Here is a 15,009-nt window from a genome sequence, read left to right as displayed (position 1 = left end):
CAACTCCCCAGCTCACCGCCCCCCTTCCTTCGGCCTGCTCTACACTGCAAATGTAGATTGACATAGCTACGAAGAATTCACCCCCCCGAGTGCCGTAGTTAAGCTAACCTAACCCCGGGTGTAACCGTGGCTAGGTCGACGGAGGGAATGCAATGCTCCTGTTGACCCAGCTTAGCTATCGTGGCTTGGGGAGGTGGCATTCCTACAGCGATGGGAAAACCCCTTCTGTTGCTGTAGGAGGCGTCTACACTGTGGTGTTACCGTGGCAGATCTCCAGCTATGCCGTTGTAGACCCCGTAGGGCAGACAAGCCCTTAGGACACGCTCCTGTCCCCGTTGAAGTCTTGGAGTCTGTTAGAGTCAAATGATAATTTTTGGTTGAATTAGTCTTAATATCAGCCCTACAGAGATTGTACTGATATCTAATTATCTGCACAGATGCACTCCCAGGTTGTCTGTCCCCAGCTGCCATTTTATTCCCTGGTCCATGCCCTTGCTTTTCTGCAGCTATGCTAATCCTCTGCCTTTGATAAACCTTCTCCACCGATGCCTCCTTGCCGGAGCTTCCAAGCACGAAATTAAAGGTGTCTCCACAGGAGCCTCCTATTCCAGCTGAGTCCAGATGACTTCTGTTTCCCTTCACTAAAAATATTCCCTAGGCTGCAGTCTTTGTGATCGAATTATATTGAAGGGTAACAGGCAGAAATCAGCTTAATCTTGATTTCTCTGAGTTCTGCTGATCCTAAATACAGATCTTGCTTTAACCCACCACTCAGTCACAGAGAGAACATTGATCAAATAGCGCTGGGAGAATAATGGATTTTTCGGTTTGCTGGCAACTCCAAAAAACGGAGAGGGGGGGTGGTAATTGTTTCAGGTAGAACCAAAACCCACCTTTTCAGCGAATCGAAAAGTCAAAAAATGTTTGTTTCAGGTCAAAAAAAAAAAAGTTTAATTTGACCCGAAACAAAATGTTTTGGTTTGATTTGGCACCACTCCGGCGCCTCCTGCTGGCTGTCCTGGGAATTAGCTCTGCATGGTAGTGTGCCCTCTTCGGGTGGTGCCTTGCCGCCGTCACTCTTGCTCTATAACCCATGTCTCTCCAAGGACGGCGGCATCCTCTTCAGCGACACAGTCCTCTGGCTGTGTCACAGGATGTGCTCCCCCATTCCAGGGGACTTGCAGTCCACTATTCAGCCATTTCCCTTAGTGGCTACTGCAACAAATTGTCTGGCCACTTCCTTGTGGCCCCTGGTATTCTCTTTGCCCTTGCCTCAGGGCCTCAGCCTGCAAACCCCATCAGCCAGCCAGGAGCTGTCTCTCACTCCCCCAGTCCCTGCTAGCAGCACTACTCTGTCCAGGGTGCCTGCAGGTCTCTCAGCCCTCCAGAGACACAGTCCTTCCTCCCTGGGCTCCCAGCAGAGAACTGCCTTCCTCTGCCCTGCAGCTCCCTTTTTTAAATGGGTCTGCTTGGCCCTGATTGGCTGCTCCCTTCAACCCTTCTCTGATCAGCTGCCTCTCTGCCACCCTAGGGCTCTATTAACCCCTTAGAGCCCAGTGTGGGGCAGGCGCACAGAGCATTTTTTAAAAGAAATTTTGAAATTAAAAGTAATTTAAAAAAAAAATTGAAACGTTTTGACTTTTTGGCCTTTTTTTTTTTTAAACCAAAAAAAATTTTTGCTGAAACTGGCACAAATTCGCAATGTATGTTGATGTCACCAACTCTATTTTTTGCCAAAAAAAGTTTCATATGAAAAAGGTCTCCCAGCTCTGTGCTCAAAATAACAATGTAAGGGAGGCTAGCTGGGTCCGGGCATTAATACGGGGATTTGTAGTTCACCCAATCAAACCCAGTGTGGGGCTGTAGAGACCCATCTGACGGCTGTTTGGTGGCCTATGTGAAATGAGACCATGAGTTTAAATGTGTAAGGAAGCCACGTGGTCCATTCAGTGGACATTGCCATTGCTAGCCAAATGGCTCATGTGCAGCATTGGAGACAAAACTTAGGACCTTTGCTCCAAAAAACACAGGTTAAAGCCATTTGACCCAAATCAAATCACTGTTAGCTGCGTAGGATTTGTAGCCTCAGCAGGCTGTGGCCTCTAGATGGTGACACAATCTATTGAACAGGTCAGATATTCTGTCCTGCAAAGGGCCACACTGACATATACAATTGGCCAACACTTAAGGCAAGCATGGCTGCTGCCATACTAGATCTGTGGGTAAATGTTGAATTTCGGTAAGCAAAAACAACGAGGAGTCCTTGTGACACCTTAGAGACTAAGAAATGTATTTGGGCCTAAGCTTTCGTGGGCTAAAACCCACTTCATCAGATGCATGGAGTGGAACATACAGTAGGGAGGTATACATACACAGCATATGAAAAGATGGGAGTTGCCTTACCAAGTGGGGTGTCCGTGCTAATGAGCCAATTCAATGAAGGTGGAAGTGGGCTATTCTCAACAGTTGACAAGAAGGTGTGAGTATCAGCAGGGGGACATTAGTTTTTGTAGTGACCCATCCACTCCCAGTCTTTATTCAGGCCTAATTTGATGGTGTCCAGTTTGCAAATTAATTCCAGTTCTGCAGTTTCTCGTTGGAGTCTGTTTTTGAAGTTGTTTGTTGAAGAATTGCCACTTTTAAGTCTGTTATTGAGTGTCCAGAGAGATTGAAGTGTTCTCCTACTGGTTTTTGAATGTTATAATTCCTGATGTCAGATTTGCAGGTAAGCAAAGTGTTCCTGCAGGTGGGTAAGGAACTCAACTCCCTGCATGGTGGTAGCTGCTAAGAGAGATTATCATTGTTACAGGAGACGTGAGGAGCCCTGCCCTCGGTACTCCCCTAGTGCGGCGCTCAGGTCTAGTGGGTCGGCACTTATTGGATCCGCTGCCCATGCCCTGCTACTCCTCCAACCCACCAGCAGCCTTCTCTGTACACATGGCCATACATAGACACATACCATGGATCAATGCTCCACAGAGCAGGGAGTACAGAGTCCCGGCATGAGCTCTCTGCAATGCAGACCCCGTGCATTGGGGAAAAGTGGCATTTCCATTGCATTCAGAACTCTCTTACCCAGAGCTTCCTAGGGTCTGTCAGCATTTGGCATAGGAGCCTGCTCCTGGTCCAGCTGACCTCAGTGGTAAAAAGCTCCCACTGACTTAAGGGTTCAGGATCAGGGCCTGTGTGAACAAAGAGATTCTTGACTATTTGAGCAGGAGTCACAAACAGGCCAGCTCCTCGGTGTGTATACATGGCAAAGCTCAATAATGGAGCTACGCCAATCTAGGATCGGTGCAAAATCTCACCTCTGTCTAAAGCCCCAGGGGAAAAATTCAAGAAGAAAATGAAAAATGACCTTTTCTGGAGAGATCCGAAGGTGAGCGCTGCGGAGCTGGAAAGCTGGTCTCTTTCACCAACAGAAGTCGGTCCAATAAAAGATATTCCCTCGCCTACCTTGTCTTCTAGGGAGAGAGAGAGACAGAGTATAGAGCAGTTTTACCAACTCTCACAATTTTAACATGAGTCTCGCAATCATTGCTGCTTTTTCTTAAAGCTCCAGCTCCTGGAGTCATGGGAATATATGAGACTCTTGGCTTTTTTTTAAAGTGTCAGCCCTCATGGGTGCTGAAAACAGCGTGAAAAGGTGAAGCCAGTGCACCCTAAAGGCTCACCAACCAGAGAGCAAATAAAAAGAACTCAATTTTTAAAATAATCTTATGATTATTAAACCAATCCCATCATTTTTGAGTATTTGGGGTTGGCAACACTGAGGCTGACTTTTTTGCATGGGCCTGCCCTGTCTTTGTTTAACGCAGCCACTTGGCAATGCTCCAGCCTTGTTTCCTCTGTTCATTCTTTACAACAACCATGTAAAATAGACCATCAGAAAACCAGGGGATGTACCCATGACAGGCACTGCCTCACTGTGCACAGAGGAAAACCAGAAGCCAGCCAGCAGGGGCTGCAGAAGGCTCCAGTTCAATAGGATCATGGGGGTTTGGTGTGCAGCAGGTTGGAAGGGTGGCAGTGCAATAGGGGCAGGCAGGAATTCCACCGTCTGGTTGCATGGTGAAGCTGGGTTCTCCTCCAGCCAGCGTAAGGAGAGGGGTTGGGAGCAGGCTGGGGAGCGGGGTGGTTAGTGGATCTGCAGTGTCCCAGATCAAGTGGCCACAAACCCCTGCATAGAAGCTGTTAGTTCACGTTAAGGAATGGTGTCTTGATTTCCCTTGATTCTGTACAAAACTCTATTGTCCACGTGCTCGTACATTTCATAAAATGTCCTGTTTGCATGTAAATCACCAGCGTGCCTGGAGATAATGTCCTTGGCACTTAGCATTCAGCAGTTGTACGTGTAAAATACTGGCTGGCCGACGAGATCTCAGGGGTAGGAGAGCTGGCCAGCTTTGAAATCTAGTGTAAAGGCGACTGACTGTGGCTCTGAGTGTCTTTTCGGTGGGAAGGTGATCCAGATGGGTGAAACAAATGACAAATTTAGAACATCTCTGCTTAAATTTTCATGAATTTGCAGCCACTCGAATCCAGGTCCGTCATTAATAGTTGATGCTGGCAGCAAGCTGCAGGATTGGTGGGGGAGTCATGAATAGAAGAAGGTGGAAAAGGGCAACCACCAGTGTGAGCGTATGCACCACCGCCCCCATACACACTATACATTCATTCACACACCACACTCCCCCCTGTATCACCCTCCCGCACACTCTGCGTTCACACACCACACACACACTCCTTGTGTATAACCCACTGTAAAGGGGCAGACTCACCCCTGCAGCGCCTCCTGCTGGTCTCTTCTGGGAATTAGCTCTTCCAGCATCCTGGAGCGCCCCCTGCAGGCCAGTGATCCACCTGTCCTCTGGCCCCCGTGTCCCTCCCGGACCCCGGTGCCCTTGTATCTGGGGTGCTGCCCTCTGGCAGTACACCCCTCAGTACTAGGGTCTCCCCTCCCCAGGGAACCCCCACCCACTATCCCTACCCCACCTCAGAATAAGGCCACTACCAGTCACCAACTAGCCCCCACTTCCTGAGGCAGACTGCAGTATAGGCCACTCATCACAGGCAAGGTTGGGTTTGGACCTGCTGCCTCGGCCTACCCATGGGCTGCCCTCTGCAACTCCCAGTACCCCTTGGCCTCCTACTAGGCCGCAGCCTGGAGCTCCCCAGCCTTGCTCCAGACAGGTACCCTATGTCTAGCTCTCTGCAGCCAGGCCATTCTCTCTCTCTAAGTACAGAGAGAGACTGTTAGGCCTCTGGCTCCCAGCCTTTTTATACAGGCCAGCTGTGGCCTGATTGGGGCGTGGCCCAGCTGTGGCTACTTCCCCAATCAGCCCAGCTTTTAGAGCTGCAGCCCTCTGCCAGGGCTGTTTTAAGCCCTTCCAGGCAGGAGCGGGGTAACCACCCCGCTATACCCACACACATACACACCCCTACACCCTGTCTCTCTCTCTCCCTACAAGACAAGGTAGGCGAGGTAATATCACAAGCCAAGATTCTCTCACATTCCCATGACTCCAGGAGCTGGAGCTTTAAGAAAAAGCAGCAATGATTGTGAGACTTGTTAAAATTGTGAGAGTTGGTAACACTGCTCTACACTCTCTCTCTCTCTCCCTAGAACAAGGTGGGCAAGGTAATACATTTTATTGGACCAACTTCTGTTGGTGAAAGAGACCAGCTTTCCAGCTCCGCAGCGCTCACCTTCAGATCTCTCCAGAAAAGGTCATTTTTCGTTCTCTTTGTGAATTTTTCCCCGGGGCTTTAGGCAGGGGTGAGATTTTGCACCGATCCTAGATTGGCGTAGCTCCATTATTGAGCTTTGCCATGTACACACCCCGAGGAGCTGGCCTGTTTGTGACTCCTGCTCAAATAGTCAAGAATCCATTTGTTCAACAGGCCCTGATCCTGAACCCTTAAGTCAATGGGAGCTGTTTACCATTGAGGTCAGCTGGAGCAGGACCAGCTGTCTGACCCTAGGAAGCTTGGGTAAGAGAGGCCTGAATGCAATGAAAGGCTCATTTGCTTTTAATCAGTCTCCTTCCTCCTGAGCTGCTGTCAGCTGATGCTCGCTGGCTGGGTGGCTTTCAGCGAGCCGGCAAGCAGCACAGCCTGGCTGGGTTTGGGTCTGGAGATCAGCGATGGACATAGAGAGGCACAAAATTGTCCTTCAGAATCCTGAGTGAAGTCCAAACCTTAACGAGCCCGATCCTCAGCTGGTGTAAAGTGACGGAGCTCTGACCTCAGTGGAGCGACGTGGATTTACACCAGCTGAGGATTTGGCCCTTTAGGTGGTGGCCTTTACTCAGGTGAAACACCCAAGGCCACACTTCAGTGAAGGCTAGGAGTGAGTAACGCCTGCGACCCCGATCCACCAAGGGATTTAGGCTCCTGATGCCCATTGATTTCAGTGGCAGTTAGGAGCCTAAATACCTTGGTGGCTCTGGGCCTAAGAGCCTCAGGAGGGGTCAATCAGGAAGGGCTGCAGGTGAAAACAGGGCTCCCTGCTGTCTCCGTGGGGATCAATTCTCCTCATTGCAAAGGGGAAAAAAGCCTAAGACTGGTGTCCTCCCAGCAGAGGGCGCCACATACACGGCCCTGAGCGCTCCGGCGCACCCACCTATTAATGCGTCTCCCCCAGCGCTGCCCATTGCGCTGTAGGAACAGTCACTGGGGGAGCGGAGTTGACTACGCGGGGATCTGGGAGTGGAGGCAGCATGCTGCAAAGCAAACAAGTATCCTCAGCACGATTTTGCCTGGCTGAAAAGCAAGCCCGGTCGCTGCTCGTCGGCCCAAGGAGGCATGGCTGGGCCTCCCCCGCCACTGAATTCACAGGAGAGCAGCCCTCCTGATTTGCAATAAGAGCGGCGCAGCGAACACGAAGGCTGGGGAAGATTTGAGTGTCTGATTTCAAGTTAGTCGCGCTCCGATATGAAATGTGCTCCTTTGCTTTCCTTATGAAACCTGAGCCAGGAGCACAGACCTCTGGGTCTTAGAAAGGGCCTCGGGGCCTGAAATTCCTGGGGAAGGGATAGAAAAACCACAGCAGTGCTGGGTGCTATTAAGCCATTTGCTACTGGCCACAGAAAACATGCTGCAGGGCTTGCCGTGGAGTGATATTAATGTCACAGGGAGCTGGCAGAGACTGAGGGTTCAGAAATCATCCGCAGCATTATACCATCCAGCAGAAAGCTGGCCAGGCTTCCTGGCTGCCCTTAGGGCCTGCCTTATGCTAGAGGAGATACCAGCGTCCTCCAGAACAGACCATGTGGTGGTGGCAGGATCTCTGTATTCTTTCCACCCTGCTTGGGAAGTAAATTTAAAACACATGTTTCAGAGTAGCAGCCGTGTTAGTCTGTATCCGCAAAAAGAACAGGAGTACTTGTTGCACCTTAGAGACTAACAAATTTATTAGAGCATAAGCTTTCGTGGGCTACAGCCCACTTCTTCGGATGCATTATCCCCATTGTCCTGCAGGGGGCGATGGGGAAACTGGGGGGTGGAAAACAGGGCTCGGCTGCAAATGCTTGCAGGGCTCTGATTTCCCATTCCACAGTTGCTGTCCCTGTGCACGCCCCAGCCATGCAAACACACTAGTCACGTGCGGGCACGCCACACATCCCCCTGCCCTTTCACTGACAATCTTGTGCACACAACAAGCAAACATGCACGATCGCATTCCTGCATCCCCCTGCTAACTGCACGTGTAATCCACTGGCGAGTGTATGTTATGGGGCCCCCTTCGTGCCTGATCCACACACAGGCTATGAGTTGTCACAGTCCCCCTCCCCCGCCAGGCAGGTTTAGTGCAAGCACAGCTGTAGCAGCTCATGCGTTTAGCAGGTGTGCAGGCTGCGGACAGCTGCCTCGTCAGTGCAGGCTGCCTGGGATGTGAACTGCTGTAGGGCTCAGGCTGTCAGCGGAAAGCTGCGTGGATGTGCCTAGCGGCTTATGATCATTCCAATCCTCCCGTCCTTTTCTCTGTGGTTTATTGACTTTGGAGCTCACCTGAATCCCCCTGAATGGTATTGCCTTTGGCCTGCTTGCGCCAATGTCCCCTTAGGCAGTTTGAGAAGGCTGGAGATCCAGTGTCACTAACGCTGTGGAATTCAGGCTCCCCGATGGAAGGTCCTGCCCTCTATAAACCAGGATGTCCCGTCCTGCTCTTTTCATTGGCTCCCTTGAAAACCCACATGCTTATCAGTTATTCTTGAGGGTTAATTTCACCACAGTTGTCAGATTTGCAAGGTTAAAAAGAAATCGCAGGGTGAAGGTCTCTCACCCAGGCAGTCCTACTGGAGTCAGCAGGTGCGTGGCCGTGAGAGCAGAATTTGGCTCTGAAGGACTTGAGCTTTCTTAACATGAGCGAGTCACCGACATCTCATGGGAAAGGTCCTATTCGAAGACTGTGCCTTTGTGTTCTCCCCTTGTCAATGGCTAAGATGATGGATGAGAACAGGGTCTTCAGGCTAGATTTCACCCATCCCTGCTGCTTATTCCTGAACCGAGGTCGTGCTCTCAGCTACGTTAGAGCAACCCCAGCAACCGTCCCCAGTGTAGATGAAAGTTGAATCTGGCCCACCCTCTGTAACAGGATCATTGTCTCCTAATTTTGACACGTAAATGTAGCCTCCTGGCCTGGTGGAGAAAGAGGCAGACAAGCTCCTGACACTGTTCCCACTAGGAACACGTATGTCTCCGAGTGACTCCTGATTTACTCCTGATTTATGGCACTGTGAGCAAGAGGAGAATCAGAGCCCCTGTTTTAATGCGGATATCCCTGGTGGGGATCAATACTGTGGGGAGAAAACCAACAGAAGACCTATGCTGTCTGGGAGAAAATACACCCCCTAGGCAGAGAGACTACACATCACTTTATCTGATTGAAGCCCTTTGGGTGACGTAAGGCGTAGGTTGCTAGCGGTGAATGTGAATTTCACCCTCTAAGAAGAATGGTTTCCACTCTTTGCCTTCATCCAGATTTATCTTCCAATTGCTGTGGCCAGTGCATTTGGAGCGCTGGCCAGAGGCCATTTCTGAGTTCTCTTCCTTCGCTTCTTCTGTCTCCTTTGGAAGAGTCTCTGAGTGGAAGCAGGGCAGCCCACTTGCATTATTCATACGGCCAGGAGCCAAGGAGATACAGTTACAGTCTAGCAGAACAGTCGCAATAACTTGAGTTCTTAACTCCCCGTGCCTGGCAGAAAGGTGCATCGCAGGATGGGATGAGACATTTTGACCGAGGAGTCGTTATGGAATGTTAAGAGCCAGGACCGGGGACTTCCCAGTGGAAGGATGAAGCAGGGTCTCCCAGAGGATGCAGCTGCAAGTATCAGGGGATGTTCTCATCACCGGTGGGACACTGCATTCACATTCTAAAGTGCAGTAGGGGGGACTAAGAAGGAACGACTAAGCCTAGGAGGGGAAGGATGGAGAACTGCTCTGTCTCACTGAAACCCTGCAACGGTAAATAAAACCAAGCCCTGTATACGAGCACTAGCTCCTGGCACTGCATGCCCTTGTTTCGGAGCAATGCAGAAAAGCTTTCCTTCTGCTGCTGGGAAGACGTTACAGTTGGCTCACGAATGTGCATGGGCAGCATGAAGGTTTGGCTTTGAAGGCTTGCTGCTGCCTGGTTTTGTGGGATTGACCGCCCAGGGGGACACTGTTATAACCCACACCTATACTCAGGATCGTGGGTGACGTATGGCACGGCTGCACCTGGAGGCTAGAGTATGAGCCTGAAACACCAGGAGCATGGGTGGCAAAAAAGGTGAGACCAAAAAGACCGCTGAGAAGGGTGGCAATGCCAAGAAGGGCAAGGACGAGGTCAAGGGGAGAAAGAGCAATGCCAAAGGGGGGAAGGGGAAGGAAGTGGCAAAGGGGAAAGGGAAGGATGAGAAGAAGGGGAAGGATGCCAAGAAGGGGAAGAAGGAGGTTCTCAGTGAGTCGGAGGAGGCCTCGGACTCTGAACTAACGAAGAGCAATGCCGAGGAAGACAGTGATGAGGAGAGTGAGATGGTGGAGGAGGAGGAGGAGGACGAAGATGAGGACAGTGAGGAAGACCCTAAGAAAAAGAAAGGGAAGGACAAAAAGGAGGCCTCCAAAGCCATGGCTGGTAAGAAGCAGGGGAAAGGGAAAAAAGTGCTGTCGGAAGAGGAGGAGGAAGAGGAGGAGGAGGAAGATTATTCTGCAAAGAAAAAGAAGAAGGACCTGCACCTCAAAGGTGCCTCCCACCTGGTGATGGGGCTGGCGGGCGATGATGCCAAGAAGAAGAAGGGGGCAAAGAAGGAGCATGCCAAGGCTCAGCTGAAAGGGGCTACCAAGGCTATGGCTGGTCTAGCTAGGAGGGAAGTGGAACCGCCCAAGTCCAAAATGAAGAAGAGCCTGAAGAGTGCATCCAAGCTCTTCATGGGCTTCAAGAGGCTAGGCCTGAAGCGCTCCAAGAAGGGCCAGTTCAAGAACACCTCCCGGTTTTTCTGGGGGCTGAATAAATACAGCACGAAGAAGAAGATGAAGAAGAACAAGGCAGTGCTGAAATCCACCTCCAACCTCATGATGCGCTTCAAGAGTATAGGGAAGAAGAAGAAGAAAGAGGAGGCCAGTGGCAACCCGAAAAAGCCCTCTTTCCTGCTGATACGGCTGGGATTGGGCGGCGAGAAACCTAAGGAGGAGGGTGGGTTCTTCAGCAGCCTCTTCCGCCGGAGGCGAACGAAAGAGAAATTCAAACCCCGGGCTCAGATCCTGAGCAAAGCTGCTGCCGCCACCAGCTGGCTGACAAGAAAGTTCCTGTCCAAACGGGCCAGGCTTACCTACAATGAGAGGTCCATGAATGAGGCCTGGCTCTCTAGGATTGGAGCTAAGAAACTCCCCTTCCCGTCAGAGGACGAGATTCTGAGGCACCGAGCCAACATGAAAAGGTTCTCTGGAGCCAGGAGGCTCTATGGTCAAGGGGAAGAGGAATATGGCTACCAGCCAAATTTTGAACATGGCGGCCTTGTGAGGCAGCCCTCTGGGAGGTTCTCACAGCCCGGGCCAAGCGGGTATGAGGGCCCTGCAGTCCCACTGGACTATTACAACTGTTACCAGGGTGACAGCAGCTTTTACGACCCGCAGGCCCCAGCTCAGTATGGCTACCCTGAGGAGGAACGCTACCTCCAGGCACCAACTGACCGACACGACTTTCATAACAGAAGGGTATCTGATTACGAGGACGACCCTGGATATGATATGGAAGAAGAATATGAGCTTTATGAAGAGCCCATGGACTACTACGATGATCCACTGCCAAACCAGTCTGACGACTACGACTATGAAGACCAGGATTATGAGTCACCTTCCGGCTATTCACCATATGAACCCTATGACCAATATAGGAGCGATATGGATTACTACGAAGAGCAAACAGGGCCATACAGCTCTTTTGAAGACAGATATGGTCCTTCTGGAGGGCCCGACAACCTGAGGGTAGATGAAATGGGCTATCTGGATGATTATTCCCCTCAGCATGAAATCAGTTACAGCGAATACGAATGGGACCCTCCAGCTCAGTCTTCCTATAACCCTTATGCGTATCCCTTGGACGATATAACGGAGATGGATGAGCCAGAGGAGTTGGCGGATGACAATGGAGATTACCCTTTTATGCTCCCTAATTCTTCCTTCTTTGAGCAGCAGGGGATCGAGGAAACGTTGCCTTCTAAACTGTCGTTAAACAGGAAGTTCAGGCTCTTCCCCAGGCCTCAGGTGAAGCTATTTGGCAGAGACAAACTTGATGTTCCCCTCCCTCCTTCTCCGCATATTTCCCTTGCCGGCGTAGATCAAGATGAGGATGACTACGGTGAATACGAGCCGCTGGCGCCTCCCTTTGCCCAGTTCAGTGTTGGGGATCCCCAACCCTCAGTGACATACGGCCGTGTTGGCCAGGATCATGGCAGCCGGCTTCCAAGGCCTCACTCTCCAAAGTCAATGGGAAGCAGGTTCGACCCTGGTGGCCAGCAAGGCAATGTCCAGGGGGCGCATTTGCAAAGCTTCTCTCCGCGAGGATGTGGGAGCCCCCTAGGGCAGTTCTTACAAAGATCCCTCACGCAACCAAAACCCATTTTAAAACACCGTGGGAGCGAGGTGAAGGGCAGGCCTCCCACGCCCTCTCCAGTAAGGAGGGCAACATCTTTGTCATTTGGTGAGAGCGGGCCTCTGAGGCCACCTTCCCCTCAGCCATCAATTAGACACGGCGACATGCCAAGTTCCACCTCTTCCCCGAAACTTAGCAGGCAGTGTAGGAGTCCAGAGAGACAGAGCTTTCATCACTCTTCTCCACAGCCCTCTGTAAGACGTTTTGACATCCCCCAGGAGAAATCACATGACCGGCATCCATTTATTGAGCCGTCCTATAAAAAGTTTGGCCATAAATTAGCAGGGATGGAGACCTTAGAGTCGGCACCTCTCTTGCCTATGAGGAAATTCGATTACACAGTCAGTAACAACAACAACTCCCAAAGGCCTCCCTCCCCTCAGCCTTTAAGGAGAGTAGGAAGCAGAAGCAGTCTGGAGCTCCTCAGGCCACCGTCTCATTCTTCTACGTGGCAGAGACCCCCTTCTCCAAAACCCAGTGTGAAAAGGCTCAACTTTAACCAGCCACAGGCGGATTTTCAAAAGCCAGAGACGAACAACCCCTTTCTGCAGCAGTTCGGTAGCCACATGACTGGGAAGTCTCCACAGTTTCCCTCTTACCAGTCACCAATGAGACCCAGAAGTCCCCCTCCCTCACCGCGATCCTCTCTGAGGATGAAGAGCCCTCCCCCTGCTCCTTCTCCCTCTTTGAGGAGACCAGGGTCTCCAGTGGCCAGAGAAAATGTCTCCTCTCCTCGTCGATCATGGAGACAAAACTCCTCCACCGCTGGGAGCACAGCACCTATAGATTCCACCTTCCAGCCCATGTCATCTCCTAGGCCAACAGCTCAGAACCCATTCATGAGTCAGAGGAGTTGGTCTCCACAGCCTGTGCTAAAGCACGTCAATAGCACAAGGGCTGAGCCACCTTCCAGCCTGCCGTCCCCACAGCCCACCCTCAAATCCGGCTCATCGAGGTTTCAAATGTTTGGCTCAACCCCCCAAGGCACCACCCCAGCCACGCTGCCTGGGAGCTTAGCCCCTCCAGGGCTCCATAATCCTGTCCCTGGGGAGCTGAAAGCACCCTCTTCACCTCACCCATCCCTGAGGCAGTTTGGGTCTCCTCCTGAGGCAAGGTCCCCTAGCTTTTCGGCCAGGGGCGCTGGGAGCATACGGTCATCTTCCCCTCAGCTATCAAGGAGACTGAGGCGCTCGCCCGTGGAAATGCATAGGCGGCTCCCCCAGGCTTGGAACAGGCAGCCCGAGCCTCCAACTAAAGCAGTGAAGCCTTTAATGAGGAACTCGTTTCTGAAGCAGTTGGGCCGTCCAGCGGGAGCTCAGTCTCCCATCCCACCATCCCCGATGCCGTCCGTCAGAGGCGGGCCGCCTCCCCGGGGATTGGCAAGAACACCCTCCCCTCAGATGCTGACACGCCAAGGAAGCCATCGTGTTACCATCAAAGACTCTCCTAACTTTCTACCTGGCTGGTCCCCGTCCCCCATGGATGCTAATGGGCCGGCGGGGGAGCTGCCTGCACGGCCGCGTTGGGACAGGGCTTCTGGGAACGAAATGCCAGCTCAGCGAACTCCATCACCCAAGATGGCAGGAGATGGAAGCATGAGGAACATTTCAAAGCTCCCTCCACCTCCCAGCCCTGCTCCTGGGATCCCGAATGCATTTATCAAACGCATCGGCCAGCCTCTGGCTGGGATGACCCAGACCCCTTCCACGAGGAGGCCTTCTCCTGCAGAAACCAGCAGCATGCTTGCAGGTGAAGCAGGAGGTAGGAATGCATTCCTGAAACGGTTTGGACAGCCAGGGGCAGGTCAGACATTAGGACCCACAGCTCTCCAATTCTCAGTGAGAGAGGGCGGACATGTAGCCCAGGGACAACGCCCACCATCACCGACAGATCCTAGACGCCCCCTTGGTAGGAGCCCTTCTCAGAAGCCGGCCTCCCCCGCTCCATCCCTAAAACATGCTACGATGCCAATGGGAGAAGCAAACAGGTCACGGTCACCTACCCCAAACTGGGCGCATAAGGTTCCGGGTGGGAATTTGTCTTATTCAGCCACCTGCAGCCCCCACGCTGTGCTGAAAGGCAAAGCAAATCTGGGCCCTCAATCGCAAAGAACGGTGGCCTTCAAAGGCCCGCATTCTGTGACGGGAGCTGGCCCCTCCTTTGCCGGGTCCCCATCCCTGCAGGAAGCATGCAGCAGACCAGCAAAACTCCCAGCTGAGCTCTTTGAGAACGAGGACATGTCAGGGGAGGACGGCGTGGGGAGGTACGCCGTTGTCATGCCGCAGGTCCAGAGGCTGGGCACCTTCAGAAGGATGTCCTACATGCACAAGCAGCACTGGTCTAAGCAGCAGATGGTGAACGTCCGTGCGTCACCCAGCCCGTGGTCTTCTGAGAAACTGCTTCATAACGCTCCCACTGAGAGCCTGAACAGGTGGTCGGGCCGGAGAGGAGACAGCACTGCTGGGTACCTGACCCACCGATCCTCAGTGCAGAACCGGGGTGATGGGAACCACTGGGAGCGTGGGAACACGGGCAAAAAACCGCCCTGGCACGATAAGGTAATTCCAGGGATTTGGGCCAGTTTGGTGCATTTAGAGCAGAATCCAGACCTGGGGCCAGTTTACATTGTAGTAAACCCACAGGGGTTAATCTGAATGTAGGACCGGATCCAAAGATCCAGATCCAAACGATGTCAGGGGGCGTTGGATCAGGCCCTTACACTGAAAAGTGAGCAACATTTGGCCCCTGGGGTAAGCAGGTACAGCTTTCTTAAAATCCTCTGGGCTAAATCTGCAGTGAGATGGGGGGTGTAAGTTACACATTGGTCAGAGAAACAAATTGGCCGAGTGCTGTGGAAAACACCAGGGTTTGAA

The 15,009-nt window shown here is 52.1% G+C and overlaps 1 protein-coding gene across 1 annotated transcript in view; it reads left to right on the top strand.

The window, feature by feature from the left end:
• The first annotated feature begins 10,245 nt into the window (after nt 1-10,245).
• Nucleotides 10,246-15,009, top strand: part of MYO15A (myosin XVA) — an 83,072-nt gene continuing 78,308 nt past the window's right edge. Inside the window, exons 1-3 of the mRNA XM_029911272.1 lie at nt 10,246-12,126; nt 12,358-12,481; nt 14,186-14,694. Of these exons, the coding sequence (XP_029767132.1) occupies nt 10,246-12,126; nt 12,358-12,481; nt 14,186-14,694 (2,514 nt within the window). The remainder of the gene's footprint in view (nt 12,127-12,357; nt 12,482-14,185; nt 14,695-15,009) is intronic.

This window comes from Terrapene carolina, unplaced genomic scaffold (assembly GCF_002925995.2).
Source record: "Terrapene carolina triunguis isolate 2854851 unplaced genomic scaffold, T_m_triunguis-2.0 Scaffold93, whole genome shotgun sequence".
Lineage (NCBI taxonomy): Eukaryota > Metazoa > Chordata > Testudines > Emydidae > Terrapene > Terrapene triunguis.
The sequence above is the reverse complement of the archived record's forward strand: the minus strand, read 5'-3'. Positions and strand labels throughout refer to the sequence as shown.